Here is a 17,286-nt window from a genome sequence, read left to right on the forward strand (position 1 = left end):
GCAACCATTACTGCAATTCCCTGAGGATCCTAGGAAGTGCATGCTGCAATCCACTACAGAGAAGAGAGCCAAACGGTTTCTATAGTTCTGGTCTTGAAGGAAGTTTCTTTCCTTACGGTGACTGGTTTGCTCTTGAGTGTATGATCAAGACTCAGACAGCCACTTACTTCAAAGTTTTAATAACACAAGAAGAGTTTTACCAGGGCTGCAAGGAATGGAGCATGTTAATCTCACCTTGAACACATTCCCCAAACCATAATCAAGTGAAATAATGACATCTACATTCCTCTCTGGCTTGAAAAGTGCCGCACCACTGGTGTTGATGAAATAGCCAACATCTATCAGGCAAAGATATTTCTGCAGCGGTGTCAGATTGTTAGGGAAAGAGTCCAGCACGGTGTCTGAAAAACATTTTGAATAGAGTTAGTGGTCCATCAGTAGGAAAGGAGGAGTCAGTAATTCTGTCTGTGCTACGTGTTAAGGGCAGCCCCTTGGTTGCCCTCAAGACCAGGCTCACCTCCCTCCACAACGCGAGCCCACAAAGGTGGCCTCAGGAGCGCGCCCTCCAAACTGCACGTCTGAGCAATGCCGGCCTGTTACCACACTCCCCCCGGCACACTCACAAAGGCAGGCCAAGAGGCAGCCAGGCAGAGGGCAGGTGAGAGACAGACTCCACTGGCCTCACAGCTGCTCTGGGGAGTGATTTTCCACAGAATACAGACTTTAGCCGACTTTTTTTCCCCTAAGAACTGGGAAAAATGCAAACAACAAAAACAGTTTCACAGTGTAGCAACAAATCTAACACATGCAGTACATCACTGCACTTTCGCATTGCTCTCTTTTTGCTTTTGCAGTCTCAGGACTAGGCTCCTCTCCCAGGATAAAGAATCTGACTTCAACCCGCTTTCAGTGATCTCTCATATAAATTATCTTAGCCAGGCTGCAAAAAAATACCACATCATGCACACAGCATCCCCTACCAACAGCTTAAAATTGCTTGAATTAATTAAACCACACATTAACACCAAAAGGAGCCAAAAGGCAATTATACCAACTGGCAAGTTGAGATTTAAAGACAGTTTCTGATAGCTAGACTCTTATTTCTCTGCTAGCAACCCCACCAGCCTGCCCTGTAGACAGCAAGTCCACTATTGTTCCCCTGGTACCATTTCCAGTTCCGTGGAATAAGAAATATTTTGCCATGGTTTTAAATATCAAAATAGTGGTTTAAGAGTGTTCCTCAAGTTCACAAAATGAGGTAGCAAAGTCCAGAGCAGACCCCTTGAGCCTTAAATCATTTGTGCTTAGGTATTTTAAGAAACTGTTGAACACAGAAATACTGCAGGTAAGTTCCAGCATTTCACTTCTTTCAATCTCTCTGCCTCCTTGACCTCATTCTGTGGTGTTGATTTAAACCATGCAGAATAACTTTAGCTTGTTCCATAGCCTGGAATGTTTGACAGCAGCTTGAAGTAATAACTTATATTTTTTCCATTCCCTCACTGGCAGGTCTTTACAAAATTATTTGCTTATTTTAGCATTCATGGCTGCTGGGAATTCACAGATTCTGCTGTAATGAGAGACATTTGCTTGCAGTCCCTCACAGAAGAAACAGAGCATACTTTTTAGTTTTACTTGGCCTGGTGAATATTTTCAGTTGAAATTCCATTACTCCCATTTTCTTATCATGGAGATGGAACTGTGAAGCATTTATTCATGTCTGGATATGTGAATTAGAAGTAGGTATTTCCTTGGGAGAGTCTCTTCTTCCATCCCACATCCAAAAAGGGACTTTAAAAAAAGTCCTGCCTTGGGAATTCCCTTGAAAGCATGAACCCTACTGTGAATGCATTACACTAATTCGAGGCTACAAGTTCTCAAATTTCTCATCATGAAAACTAGGCTTTTCACATGGCATTTAAAGTCTTGGTTTAATGTGTCAGATAACCTGAGCTGCAGGGAAGCCTTTAAAACACAGCTATATTCTGGAGACTTCACCTACCATGAGACTATCATTTCTGCTCACTGAACTGGCATCTCCTCTTGCTCCTAGAGATGGATCCATACCTGGTTTTAGCTTGGTCTTATGCAGGCAGCCAAAAGAGGATACAAAATCTGCTAATTTTTCCCACTCCAGACTTCATGCTTTCCACTTATTTTACTTTATTTGTAGAATATCTACCCTGAGTTAGTCTTTAGCATCCCTATGCTCTCTTCCTCCAAATCCTCCTTGAAATCTGCTTCTACACATTTGCCGTTACAAAATTGCTAGTCAACAAATGTAAGGAAAATTATTTTTTTTAACATTTACAGACTGACAATCTTATCTTTCATCCACCTTCTTAAGCTACTTGCTTGCTCCTTCTCTCACCCACCCTTCTTATGCTACTTGTTTTCTCCTTCTCTCACTTGTTTTCTTAGAGCAGACTTTTTTAGGACATGGACTTTTTGCTTAATGGACATTTCAAAAGCACTTAGCACACTCTGGGCTCTGCCTCAGTCCACAAAAAAGCCCTACTGTCTCTTGCCACTGTCAGCAAATCATGTAGCAATGGCAACCAGGGACAAAAAGTGTTATAACTTGAATGAAACAGGGGACAGAAAACACAAGTTGCCAAAGAGAAGGACTGAGAGGAGGCAGAGAACACATGTTTTCTTGCTGAAGTCAGATTAACCTTAATAATGTGGGGTTCTCCCACACTGCTCCCTGCTCATGGAATAAATGAGGACACTGGGATTATGGGAAGATTTGCGATGCACAAAACCTCAGCTCCATCACCTTGCTGTCATTTCACAGATTGTTTCATAGGTTTTGAGGTAAAACTGTTACAACTGTTTACTTTGCCTGCCTGCAGAGCACAGTCCATAGAAAATTGCTGTTCAATTTATACATCAAGTCTACGCATTCTGTTTGTTTAATATATACAGTCTAAACCTATGTGGCTTTAGCTCTCTCTTGCTGGCTCTTGGTAGTTCTGTTTCTGAAGGGTTAAAGAGAGGTCTCTGGATGGATAAGTCATCAGGCAGAAATACCACACATATGGGCACCCTTCATCTTCTTCCTTCATCTGATCCACATAATAACCTGCTATTTTATGCTTCTGGTGTTGCCTTTGTTTCTTGACCTCAAAAGATTCTACCCTTTCTGAATCTTTTGACTACTGTACCTATGGAGAGTGACAAACTTCCTGTAAAAGAGCATGCTTTGACAAAAATTACAGATATCTTCAGGAGGTGAAAGAGTGGCCCATGGACTAGTTCATTTTAACCTGTTAGCCTAAAGAAAGAGACACCATGAACACAGTTCCATCTCAACAGATTTCAAACCCTGAGAAAATATCTCTAAATGTGAGATTTCCAAAATCTAAACAAAAAATAAAAATCTGAGATGTTACCTGCACACTGCAGCTAACTCTTTGTTGCAGTTACCTTTCCATTCAATAAATTTTTTCTGATGGATATAATCCTTATGAAATTCTAAGCCTCTCAGAAAGTTATAAGACTTTCCCAGTAGTGGACGCTTGGTCATAATGTCCTGAAACATTTCATACAATTTCCCTGACAGACAAGACGGAGGCTCGATGATAGTGACGTCATCCTCAGGGGAATGTTTGTCTGAAATAGAGAAGGAAACATGAGAAAAAACATCAGCAATCTGTTCTGCCAGGCACCTTTACTGGCTAGCTGCCCTTGCTGTCCTCCTGTGGGTCCCTCCCATCCCTGTTTCTTGCAGACTGCCTGAAAACATATGCACATGACCAATCCCATTTAAACAAAGATATATTTGGTTTTGTTTAAAGCAAGCGCAGCTTTTGTCTTTTACTCTTTCAAATGACACACCGGCTTTGTACTTTTGCCTACAAGTAAAAGCCACCCTTCTCATTTGCAGTCATGGGAGGAGCCATTTAACAGACCATGAGCAAATCTTAAATGAAAAACATTTGCAACTAGCATGAAGTGTGCCTCTGGGTTTAAAGTAAAATAAAATAAAATAAAATTAGATGAGATGAAAACATCACATAGTGCTCATTCTGATACAGGTGCAAAATCACACTGGCAGATCCACAGTGAGGCAACACAACATGCAGCAATTTAGGGAGAACATGTGAGAGATTATTCACAAACAGTATCAATAGTGTATCGTAATCCTTTCCTGAATAGGAAGCACTGTCTGGTCAAAAACAAATACTGATTTTGAAACTCTTACCTATATCTACCATATCTTTGGCCCATCGTTCCCAGAATTCATTTGAATTTGAGGACCAGTACAAGCCATCCAGCAAATTCCTTGTAAAGATGTTTGTCCAAAGACCTGCAAGTCAAACCACATGGGAAAAATACTGCACCACCACAGTTGACCACCGACTATTACAAGTATCCATGCTACGTATTATTGGCCCACGTGAACTGGCCCTGTCATGACACAGCTTAAGCAGTAGGTCTCACAGAGTTCAAACATAATGGTGTCAGCAGTTCAGTGCTCTTTCTCAAGAGATAACTACACAGACCATTCACTGTATAGTACAGAGTAACAAAATAAGAGGTATCAGTCACCCAAACGATGTTTTAGAGTGTTTACTGTGTACTTGTGAAAGAAAGCAGGCTTTGAAAGCATGGTGAAGCCAAATAAGCATGAGGCCTTTCTTTAAACTGATTTATTCTTTAAATTGATCTAAGACCCACTTTTTCCTTTCAGGCATGTTTTGTTTCTGTGCAGTTCAACTGGTCCAGGATCAAAATAGAATTGGCTCCATATGTGAGTCTGCTTTTGGAAAAGAAAGAACTATCCTTTGTCATTAAGACCCATGCCAGGTACTCGCACGAGGAACAAATTCAATCTCTAGCAGACTTCACAGTGAGAGAAACACAATTTTTGTCTCCACTGGACCCTTGTTTTTGGTATCAAAAATGGCTAAAATTCTGACAAGGATCTAAAATCTGCCTGGGGCAGATGGATTCCTCTGACCAGCTGCTTTTCCCCTTTTCTTCATCTTTAGAGGCAGAACAGCCAGTCAAAGCAGTTGTTGGAGGTTAAAAGGGCTTCCTTCATCCTTGTAGGCAGGGAAGATTAGTGACACCATTCTCAACCCACAAAGCTCAGATGGTTCTCTTTGTGGTTTGTTCTAGATGAGTTATATTTTATTTTTAGCTCCTTCCAATTCTACCCCAGCAATGCGTTATCTAGAAATGTAGTTGATGAAGTTGAAGAGTTGATGACTGGTCAGGGAAGAAAGGCTTATATTTTCCTTAACTTGCCTTCTCCACCTTCTTGTTTGGTTCAGAAAATGGGAAGGGGAACCATGCTGCAACTTTCCCAAATCTGCCCAGGTTAAAAGGGAGGACAGGAGGAAAGAAGCTTTACAAAGAGCAGAAGTGTACAAAATGGGTAAAAAGCCCATTGAATCAAGACCTAGAGCAGACCTGCTGGCAAGGAATGTTGTACACAGACCAGTGGCTAGCTAGTACCATGCTTTCTACCATGTTGTGATTAACTATATTGCACTGCTAGGTCACCTTCCAGATAGCAGATCCGAGATTCTGGCAGCTTCTTCACTCGCCTTCCCATGAAAAATTCACTGTCAAAATATTCTGAACGAATGGAGGCTCCATATTTTGGTATGGCCACCTCGTAAGGAGAGAACTCCGCCCACTCTACAAAAGAATTGACACATGGCATGTTTACTGTAATAAGAATAAGAAAACAAAACCTTCCCCTGTGGATAAAGCTATCCACAAGCTCCATGGATCTTGCTTGTCTCAGCAGCTCTGTACTATCAGTAGCTTTGTATTGCAAACTACACTGTCTAGTTCCATACAAACTGAGAGATGATTTGCATACAAAAGGAACTAGCTTTTTTACATCAGAAAGAGTCTAACATTAGCTTCAAAAGCTTGGCTATATATTTCTACATAGAGATTCTAGGATCCCACTTGCCTCTCTGAATCAAGAGCATCAAATGTACAACATGGAAGTGATCCAACCTGCAAGGAATGATTAGCAAGAAACCTCTACTAACCCAAACCCATCAGTCTACGTGATATGACAAAAGCAGCCTGAAGACACATCAGCTCCAAACTAGAAAGTATCACAGTGTGGGCATGGCTGTGCAGTTTCCTGATTCAAGCTGTACTGCACAGGTATTGCAGTAGAACAGTAGCTATAAATCTAACCAAATGTAAGTACTACCTGTTTTTTCTTTCCAGTATCTGCTCATTTTAAAACCTTTTGTTGAATGTAGGCTTTGTCCATTTAAAGGGTGTCATATCACCCCCATCATAGCAATCATACTCCATTCTATTTTCATACCCTCATCACTGTAGTATTTAGGGAAGTGACAATTACATTTCACAGCACTTCTGCAAACTAAGGAACCATCAAAGCCGTTTCATAGGTGTAGAACTGAGGCAGAAAAAGATCACATGATTTGCCCCCACTCACTCACAATGTCTGTGGCAAAACTAGAACTTCAGCCCAGACCTTCAGAAATGCCCTGTTCGTGCCTGAGGATGTTATCCAGCAGGTCTGCTCTTTCTAATCAACACCCAGACAAACATTTTATTAAAAGATGAATACTGAGTCAGGGCAAGCAGCAGATGTATTCCCCTTTTATTCTCCACACACATGCAGCCTCCCTCCAAATTCTCTTTAGTCCCTATTCAGAGTCAGAAGAAACTCTAGGAATACTTACCTCTAAATTCGAAAGTACTGAACTTTTCCTCTTTCACATTGAGGACTGCATAGAAAGGCAATGGGTTTTGTCCATGCTCCAATGCCTTGCGCTGGTCTGTGAGTTTGTACTTTCTTGGCTACTCAAAGAGATAAAAAAAATCACAGGAAAACTCTGGAAGAGCATAAGGCAAAAGCACTGACACAATCTACCTGAGTACAGATAGATAACAGATGTTTTACAACCTAAAGGAATCTGTGAGTCACATTTTTATGAGACCTGTTCCTTCATGTTCCTGCACTTTCATTCCTGGTTGCCTTTTTGATACCTAGTAAGCTCTTCATTAATATCTAAGTGCCTTGATTGCCTGCATCCCACAGATCTTTACTAAGGCTGAGACTAATGTTCACATGAGGACAGATTACTTTAGCTCTTAAGTGTCCAACTAGAAACAGACTTTAAAAGACATGAATTTTCAGGGGGGGGGTTGCTCAGTTCTTTCTGAAAGTTTGCCTACTGAAGTTGCTAGCTGTTGGGCACCCTAGTACAGAGGCAGCTTCAAACCATTAGCTATGCTGGAAAATCCTGGCTACAAGATCCTCTGTCATTGTTTACAAATCACACTGGGATGCCTCAGTCACATTGGATTTGTTCCACACATTACTTCATGCCCTCAAAGAGTAAAGTGCTAAAGAAAATGAGTGGATGTTTCCCAGATGTGTGGCAGGACCATGTACATACCCGTTCATGTAAGAACATTTCCTGAACAAGTGACCACAGAGTTGTAAAAGATGACACATGTCCTGCTTTTGCCCTTTCAGCGAGTTCCTTGTGATAATACTTGAGATGCTCTATAGACATAAGGTTGAGCTTGCATTTTGTCACTTGTTCTTTTACTGCCTTAAGTGGCCCCTCCAGAGTCTTCTGTGACCAGTCGGCATGCTCATACAGGTCTGCTAGGGTCCTAAAGAACAGAAATGTGGGAAAATCATCCATTTATTTAGATGGTTTTGGAAAATTACTGTATTTACCCAACACTTTCATCAAAGAAGAGAATCAGCAAGCCTAAACTGAAGTTATGATCGAGAGCCAACAGTAATAGGGGGAATTACATTCACTTATTAACAATGTCAGACTCTGAAAGCAATGCATCTCTCTCACTGTGTGGAAATGTACCGTCACAGTCATTCCAAATACAAAACTCATTTTCTATACGCACCATGTCGAGCCAGAAGCCCCAGTGATATAGGTAACACAGTCCAACAGATGTAGCTTCTGAAGAGCTAAAAGGTGCCCAAACATAGCTGACATTGCTCTGAGGCCTCCGCCTGTTGCCATAACAGCTATTACTGGGACCTGTTCAAAACATAAGTATTATCTTCAAAAAGTTACTCACTTGCCTACTTGGAAAAGTCTAATTACAGCTCTTATAATTTCCTCAGCGGACTTCATTGGAGGACAATGAAATTACATCAACCTTCAGCCAGTCTTTACCTGTACTTTCTTTAAATTAACCTCCAGATACTCAGTGGGTTCCCTTAACCCCAAAGCTTGGGTAAGTTTGAACATGCAGTGATTTTAACTTTCCTTCCTCCCCTTGTTCTTTATAATTGGAATTGCAATGATTAATAACAGATAATTATATGATTTTGTTATAAATAACAAAAATTGTAATAAATGTAATTAAGAATGGATTCAAGGAAGTCCTGAGCAGAGTTAAAAAAAATATATTAAGCAAACAAAATGACTCTTTGGACAGCATCCATTCAACAAATACAATTCCAGCAAGAAAATAAACGTTCACTTAAAAATTCACCCTGAATCTTGGCAACAAAACATATTTCAGCAGGAGCTTGTAATAAAACATTCTTTCTCCACCCTGAAGAATTCTGACTTTTTGTAAAAAGTGTTTAAAAATGAAAAAAAAAGGTAAGCCTAAAGAAGGAACATTACAATGATTTCATAAATATCTATGTGAGGTGAATTTTAAATACTCCTGTTTTCCTACTTGGTTTGGGTTGTCTGGCTAGGCTGTGTCTAACACAATGTACCAATGCCTTATATCTTGCTGACCTGCTACATCACACTGTTGGAAATGCTGACTTTGAAGAGTGGTGTATTATGTCCTTGGGAATTTGACCCATTGAAAAGAATGGAAGCATGAATAGCTGAGCTGAAATTTTAGATGATTATGGGGTATGCCACATGGAGAACTTCTGTCCTGCTGCCATTCAAATCAATGAGTTTGTCATCAACATGCAAAAACTACTAGAAATTTGGTGGGGAGTTGTGCCGATCCTAATTCAATAGACCCCCACCCCATGCTTGGATTCCAACTCACAGACCTCATGTCCATGTAGATCTCTTTCCAGATGAAGAACCCTTTTCAGGGCACCGGCAACCACTCTCTTCCTTTTTTGCAAGAATTCTTGCTCTTCTCGGCACAGATCATACCCTAAGCGCACATCTAGTTTTTCTGTGCTGAAACATAAATAAATTCAGAAGCACAGGATTGGTGTTTAAAATGTATATGGGTCTATTTTCAGCAACTGCAGTCTACTAAATATCATAAAAAATTCATGATTCACTGTTCAGATTTAGAGACAGAAATGCAGCTTCCAGTTTCAAAGAAACTGCTTTGCTTCTACATGGTCTCTTTATTTTCTGATGTTTCAGTGTATGTTTTACTGCCATCTAAGGATAGCAAATATGAAAAAAGAAAGGCTTCTTTGTGTCTTTCAGTAGCTTTGTAAGCTGAATCCTTTCTATTTCTGTTTCATATCATTTCTGAGCAAAGGGTGACTTGAACCTAACAAAGTCTTTCATGGGGATTTGTACCACAGATTTATACAGAAACAGTACAATGAAAAATATATTAAAATAATTTTGGTTTATTTGTTGTCTGTCTCATTATTTTACACTGTAACATTTCATCTTCCCTAGCTTGTGCTTCTTTCTATTGATATCACCAGAGCCACAAATCTATTTTCTTAGGAATACTTGTGTGGTTTGAGCAATGTATGGACTCTGGATATTTCGCTTATTTCAAATTCCCTTTTCCCTCTGTCTTCTTCCTGCTTCTGTGTCCCTTTTGAAGAAGCCTCCAATCTCAGTCTTTGGTTCTTTGATGCAAAGGACACTCAGTGACTAAGTTGCTCACTGTTTGAAATTATCATAATTTTTTTTTTTTTTGCATCTTGGCATGACTCTTCTTCCCCAAGGACATTCAACTTTGATCTGTTCTGGTGACTCTTTAATGTTGAATGAACTACTCTTATATTTTGACCCTAGTCTTGTGCATTCCTTGTATCTAAATAAAGGATACTCCGTTCTAGAATTCACAGTTCAAAGAGCAATAAAACCTTTAGAGAAAAAACCAGTCCCTTACCAATCATTTAGTTGGAGGTACAACTGCAGTGGCACATTCTGTAAACAAAGAAATGAGAGCAGGAACATGAATGACTGGGGGAAAAAAGAGGCTTGAAATCCAGATTTTCAGTGTGTCCTGGAATGCCCCACCACTACCACTCTGCATACAGTTTTTTGGAAAGCTGTAGCTGGAAAGAGAAGGAAAGCAACTAAACACCAAACATATTCTACAGAGAAGCAAAAGAGGCAGGAGGAGTCAAAGTGGCTAGATGAACGGGAACACGATTTCTTCCTCACTGTGAATATACCTCCATGAACCATCTTAACCCAGCAGCAGTATCACATTGCCACCTTCCCATTCTTGAGGATGAAGAGCAGCACCCAGATAAACACAGTGATAGAAGAGGAAATACAAGTCACCACATCCTTCCAAAAAGCTACTGGAGGCAAAAGAGAGTCCAAACAGAGAGGTGGGGAATCACTAGTGGCGAAACAGACATTCATTCTCCCTTCTCTTTAGGGGAAAGGCTGCCGAGAAATTCTTCTCCTCTTATTTTTGCCTTTCGTTTGCTGCAAGGTCTGGGAAAGCATGTCTGGCTATTGTTAACAGATTCACCTGGCCACACAGCAGCATTATTACTGCTTTTAAAGCACCTTAGAGTTGTATCTCTCCAGCAGTTACCATCATGACTACACATAGAAGAATGTGACAGACTTGTTCTCTGAGGGTAAGATTCAACTCATCTAACATCAGCCATCTAAAATTTAGATATATAGACTGAGCTACGGACTTGATAAAGAGCAGTGGGGCATCCCAAAGCCTTGCTAGGGGTATTGAATAGTTTCCTTTAATTGTGTAAGGACAACAAAGTTGGTCTGAAATGCATCTAAAACTGGCTAGGATGAATTCCCAATTATTGATTTTATTGACAGAAAATTGGTATTTCTCTGAGAAAACTAACCTTATTCACAGAAAACTTGTATTTGTACAAAATTATCACTCAGACTTCCTAAATGAATTATATTTTAAAAAATGTTATGGTGTTAAATACTGAGGGTTACTCTACTGCTCTCTCCAAAAGATCATATAAATGGTGAAGCACTTACATGTCTTACAGGGAGGGTTATTTTCACTTTATGTCCAACAGGGAGAAATTTCAGTGGTACTGTTAAGGTGTCACTTAAATTACTGTTGTCATCTTCCTTATCAGAAACTTTCTACAGAGAACAAAAAACATGGTTTTTATTCACAGAATAGGAACAATCCAGTTCTTTACTGGTTTGGTGACACTGGAAATAAGCAAGCAGTACGAACAGTGGTATTGTATTGTGCCCATTACCTGCAGCCTGACTTTTAGAACTGGCTCCCAAGCCTTCACGCAATGGAAGTAGAAAGTATCTGTGTCGTCTGTTGTTTTCTGTGTTCCCTCATGAGATGCAGACACCGTAAGCACAAGATTTTTACCCTCTAGTGAAAACAGATTTGTTTAGAGAATAATACCACTGTTCAGGCAAAATAGCTAACAAAGTTGGCAAACTCCGCTGGAGTCATTCTCTGTGATGACTCCTTTGTGAGCTGCCACACTGGCAAGTGTCCTACAGCACAGGAACTGGTACTCCTTCCTTTACCCCATAGCTTGGAGTGCTCCCAGAGTCAGCACTCTCTCATACTTCCACCAGCAAAGTTTACTGTGTCCAAACTTGATAGCTTCAAGGAAAAGACACAGAGATCAGCGTTACAACTGGAGGCAGTTCAGGGACTTTCACTGCATTACGTTTTCTTAGTCGTCTCCGCATCCTAAAGTGCCTCCACCTGGGTCTGAATGACTATGATAGGGTTGATTTGGTCATGTCCTCACTTCACAGAGAAATTGGCATACCTTTCAAATATTTCCTGCTTTCGTTAATGTCCAATTGCACTTCCAAGCAGCAAACCTCACGGGACTGTAAAAGACAAGAGTGGTAGTGTGAGGATAGCAAATGCCACATCTGAAGCAAATAATGAAACATCATGCAGACAACCACTACCTATAATACAGAGCCAACTAAACTGGTCTCAGTGCTGGAAGCAATCCAGTTGCACAAGAGTAAATTCAGAGCTCATTATCCCAGGACAGTAGCCCAGCTACACTTCTTCAGAACTAGCTTGTCCATACAGTGGTGCATTGTCATAGGTTGTTATACCCATTCAAGTTATCCCAAAATCAGGAAACTCTGTACAACACACTGTTGCCCAAACAGCTGCATATATCTGATAATTATTTAGGAAGGGTGGGGGAAAACATCTGATGATGAGTTTCTGTGTATTGTGGCAGTGATTAGTCTACAAAGCATCTTCTTGCTGGTCCTGATGTAGGGAGATCATGGATTTATTCCACGCTACCCTCCACCTGAGTCATTCTAGTTCACCTTTAATAACTTATTCCAGGACAGTTTTCCAAGCCATTTCAGGAACAACGCATGCCAATCATTACAGCTCTTATGCCTCACACAGAAAATGAGGGGGAAAGAACAGAATATGTGTTACTTTGCCTTAGGGGTATTAAAGGCTAGCATCTGGAAATCATGTGCAGGCTTGGAGTGGTTGGCATGAAGTACTTTGTGCTCCTTAGCTGCAAGGCCAGCCCAAGGAGATAGGTAATGTACCACATGCTGACTAATAACAAAAGAGGACTCTATGTTTCAACGACTAAAATAACTCTTTATTAAAAAACTCATTTCCCAAAAAGCTGTTACATTAGATAACCTTCCAGTCCTAAGCACACTGAATACTTACTACTGCCTTCTACAGACTCATCTGTTTTATAACCTTTGTTTTTCTTGCCAAGTGCCATACTGTACTACATGAAACACAAGGGTTTTCACTTTGAACACCAACATATATGGGGTTCTGCAACATCAACAAACCACAGCTGGGCAAAATATTGACATCTGTAATACCTGAGGACTTCAAGAAACACAACTTCCATTTTTGCATGGAGAGGGCAACAGTTAAGCCATAACGAATGGGAATTGTCACACATCTTTCACTTTGTAATGCACACCATGCTCTTATCTATCATAGTAGATTCTGTTCTCTCTATAAAATGTCAGATGGCTGGGGGGGAGAGGAGAGAATCAAAATGAAGGAAAAGTCACTCCAAGCTAAATTCGTATGTGAACCTTACCACTAGGACATCATTGGTAATGAGGTGCTCTGGAGGGCCAGGACTGAAAAGACAGAATCAAAAAACAAACAAACAAACAAAAACTGTATGAGCATCTGGTATTTTTTTAAAAATAGCAGTTTTATGACCTTTCCTGCTTAAAACTGAATATAGTTATGTTAGTATCAAAATCTTTTTTTTCTAAAAGGCGTAATACATGATCACCTGCTAAGCACATGGACCAAAATGTAGTAGCCAAACAAGAAGAAAGGCAAGAGAGCCCATAAAAATACCAGTGCTTGAAACTTTATGCTAAGATACAGCAGAACAAAGACATATTGGTCTATGTGGAATCATGTCCTGCTATTAACAAATGACCATATGACTTGAGGAAAGCACAGACTACTATTAGCGTATTCTGCAAATACTTATTAGGAAGGACATTTCTGACTGTTCCATATTATAATTTACAACTGATCACAAATGAATGGCAAATAAGAATTAGCTCCCACTGTGCTATATGTATGACTGGAAAACACAGAGGTAAGTAATAGGAAGTCTTTGTCCCAGACATTTTACCTTGTAAGACCTAGGTCTGTCACTGAATGGATGTAGTTATTTAACACTGTGAGTAACCTACAGAGTCTATTAACAGCATCTCTCATTAAGGCCAATACTCCAACATTACCATGTTACACACATTCATAAGTGCTTTCATATATCTGAAAGGACGATTAAAGCTATGTAGTATGTAATCTCTGACTTTCTGCAAAGTCTGGGGTATCAAGCACCCCTTCCAGCCTTAAAATTTCTATTTCCGCTGTAGAATGTATTTAAATGTAAATAACTAGGCTTGACTTCCAAGGATGGAGATTCCCACACACACCTTATAACTTGAATGGTGAAAGATGTTCTCTTATTTCTAGTCTGAATCTACTCAGTCCAGTTTCCAAGCACTGCATCTCATTCTGTCCTTTTTATATATCTGGATGTGGCTGCTTCCACATTTGCAAGAGATGCTTATACCATCTCTTAAGGCATCTCTCATAGACCAATTAAATAGATTTTCTTGAGTTTCACTGTGGGAGAAATTAACCAAGAACACCAGTGATGATGTCCTGCAGCTTTTCCCTGTTTAAAAAATAAGAAGCCTTATTTACAGTTCCTTCTTCTAATCATGCAGTCAGTCAGTTTTGACTGGACTATATTTCCTTTTTTGGTAATGCTAAGCTCAAATATGCCAGAACATGTAGTTTAGGGGTTTTTCCCAACCAAACTTGTGATAGCATTTAAAAGAGAGATGAAGTTTATCTTATGGGATTTGTTCTCCTCCAGACAACGGTGATTACCACTTTGAAGGGGATGGTCTTAATTTTATTGTTTGTTGATTATATGTTTTTTCAGTTTAACTAAGCTATGGCCTAATGGGTGACTTTTCTAATACTGTCTATGTAACTCTATGTATACATCGTGATAATAATACAAGACAAGTTTTCTGGTCTTTTAGAAACACCACAGTGTTGTAGGCACTGTTCAATTAATATTAACAACTTGAAGAGCATCTCTGTTAAGTTTTACATGTATCTTGTGTACAAGGTATCAAATCATGCCAATGTTACTACATTTCCACGGTCAGGATATACATGTCAAACAGAATGTAAGATTTGTATAAAATACACTGAAAGGCAGAATTAGCTGAGGAAGTTAAGGTAAAAAAAAAGTTTGAAAATGTAATTTTGTCTCACTGCTGGGAAGAAAAGCTGAAAGAAGTTCCTCTTTTTCTGAGATATTATTAGTCCCTGGCAGATCTACACCTTTCAGCTTTGGAATTTTACTCACATTCTTTCCATCCAGAATTCTACTTCCAAACTTTCCCATTTCTTAGTGCACCTCTCTTTCTAAAAAGAAAAAGGTAAAATAAATATGGATTATTGGAGGCTGCAAGAATTTGGCAGTCTAGGCACACCTAAAAAGCACTTCCAGGGCTGACATCTCTTCTGCTAAAGTTACCAAAAAAGCTGTGTATTACCTCTTTCCAAAGCTGAGATTGCAATGGAAACCACAGGCTTGCAAAAGGCACATAAGATTATTATCCTCCCATTGTGGGATGTGTAGAATTATACGTATTTCCAAAGATACAAACGGAGAGGGAAAGCTTGACTGAAACAGAAATATAATGGCTTCCTGCAAAGATGGTGTGCACAGGGAAAGGCATTGAAGCCCAGCAACAAATGTGACTAATGCCAGTGTTATTTCCATGTACAAACCATTTAAATCACATTCACACTGAATCCAGCGGAGATGAAGTACGCAAAAGTACTCTGGACTGAGGTGGTTATTGAATCATTTTATTTCCCAGTGACTCACCCACTGGCTGAGAAGTGCATGGCACCAGCCTGCAGAGTCACAAGGAAGATCCATGTTAACAGCTTTCAGCATTTGGGAAGTAGCAGCTCTTTTGGGTATGGACTGTCTCCTTCCTGCAATGAGCATGCAGCAATACCTCAGCCACAGCTCAGACAAGCCCAGGAGCTGTCACAGACCTACCCCAGCTTTGTTCTCTGGACAACTCTCTTTCATGGGCTCCTTAACAGAATACCAAAGATGTTAGCAGAACAGGCGTCCCTTTACTATGGGCTAGAGAAATCTGAATCACCTAGAAGGAAACCCAGCATGAACACCAACAGAAGAAGCCCAAAAGAATCATTTAATTCAGGTGGTGAGTGGATTGTCTTCGCATTTGTAATAAAAAGTTGCCATCAGGAGGAAATGTCCTCTAACTGTGGCAAAAGTGGAATAAAGCCAAAAGGTTAGGAAGTTATTTATTTGGATTATAAAAGATATAAATGACTATTTACAGATGCTCCCTGTTAAGATACTTTGCCCCCACAGAGACAGTGGGCATAAGAGAGAAGCTGCTTCATTTTCTGAATCTGTGAAGAGAGATTAATGGAGCCACAAAAATCCAGCACAATGATATCTGTTTTGATGAGATATTGACAACAATATATAAGGATATCTGTTTATGCAGACCCAAACCCCACTTAACATGGAAGCCAATGTGGACAATGAGGTCTTGCCGATCTCTCCCTGTATTTTTAGTCCTTACCTCTGATTTTAAAGCAAAAGTCTCACGGAGTGTCTCCCCGGGTCTGATTCTAGCAACATTAAAAAGAACTGTGAACTGCATGTCATCTTTGGTGAGTGGATCTTCATCACACACTGCCAATTCTAAAATGTTCTGGTAGTAGAAGAAAATAAATAAGAACTCTTATTGAGCTGCTATTACACAGAAACAAAAGAATGGTTATAGACTTTTGCAGCTGCTTGACTAGCACAGTGGTAAGAGTAAAGAAACACGTGCTTTCCTTCAGGAGTTTGCTAACATGAACACCATCATTAAAACCAACCTTGGAAAACTTATCATGAAACAGAAGACAACTACCTATAACAGAGAGCTCCCACTATCCTGAGACAGAAAAGATGTCAGTGCTCTGCACCACACTGATAACCCGTCCAAAGAACACACTTACTCAGTTTCTTCACCCCCAAAGTTCTCTTAGCTACACAGCTTAGGGGCAGGATTGAATTTGCTGTCTACACCACAGCAACTCCTCTACCCATCCCTTATACCAGTGGAGGGAAAGCTCTTTCTAAATTAACCATCCAAAATAGCCCAGATGAAGCATACTACAGCAGTACTTATTTCTCTCAGGTGACAACAAATGGAATCTGGACTAGCTCAGATGTAGGCATTTGTATCATTGATGTCTATAACTAGCTGAGGGGAACACTACTGCACGTCTACCGTTTTGTGCTAACCAGTCAGTTGCAAATACTGTTACACAAGCATTTTCTTAAGTTATTTAGCACAGCTGATTGACAGGGTGTCAACTGAGGATTCCCAGCTATTCAAAATGGTGACATTTCTATTTTTTTACTACCTCAACTTCTCTCTGGATCCTAAAGTAGAAAGTCTCATTCCAGACAGGGTTGTCAGAATTCTTGATGGTTTTGGTCTGAAGCTTTCCATTCAAAGCAGATGGCAGCCACAAGCGCACATAGCAGTCTGATGCAGTCACTGCAGCAAAGAAAAATTAAAA

The 17,286-nt window shown here is 40.0% G+C and overlaps 1 protein-coding gene across 1 annotated transcript in view; it reads right to left on the reverse strand.

Annotated features, from left to right (window-relative positions):
• PLA2G4B (phospholipase A2, group IVB (cytosolic)) overlaps positions 1-17,286 on the reverse strand; it is a 29,480-nt gene that overhangs the window by 4,039 nt on the left and 8,155 nt on the right. Inside the window, exons 4-19 of the mRNA XM_010580200.1 lie at positions 17,128-17,264; positions 16,293-16,424; positions 15,023-15,081; positions 13,205-13,247; positions 11,918-11,981; positions 11,378-11,505; positions 11,145-11,255; positions 10,057-10,094; positions 9,014-9,149; positions 7,888-8,024; positions 7,410-7,632; positions 6,690-6,807; positions 5,515-5,652; positions 4,208-4,312; positions 3,430-3,615; positions 235-401 (exon numbers count right to left, since the gene is read on the reverse strand). Of these exons, the coding sequence (XP_010578502.1) occupies positions 235-401; positions 3,430-3,615; positions 4,208-4,312; positions 5,515-5,652; positions 6,690-6,807; positions 7,410-7,632; positions 7,888-8,024; positions 9,014-9,149; positions 10,057-10,094; positions 11,145-11,255; positions 11,378-11,505; positions 11,918-11,981; positions 13,205-13,247; positions 15,023-15,081; positions 16,293-16,424; positions 17,128-17,264 (1,922 nt within the window). The remainder of the gene's footprint in view (positions 1-234; positions 402-3,429; positions 3,616-4,207; positions 4,313-5,514; positions 5,653-6,689; positions 6,808-7,409; positions 7,633-7,887; positions 8,025-9,013; positions 9,150-10,056; positions 10,095-11,144; positions 11,256-11,377; positions 11,506-11,917; positions 11,982-13,204; positions 13,248-15,022; positions 15,082-16,292; positions 16,425-17,127; positions 17,265-17,286) is intronic.

This window comes from Haliaeetus leucocephalus, unplaced genomic scaffold (genome assembly GCF_000737465.1).
Source record: "Haliaeetus leucocephalus isolate CR32 unplaced genomic scaffold, Haliaeetus_leucocephalus-4.0 Scaffold696, whole genome shotgun sequence".
Lineage (NCBI taxonomy): Eukaryota > Metazoa > Chordata > Aves > Accipitriformes > Accipitridae > Haliaeetus > Haliaeetus leucocephalus.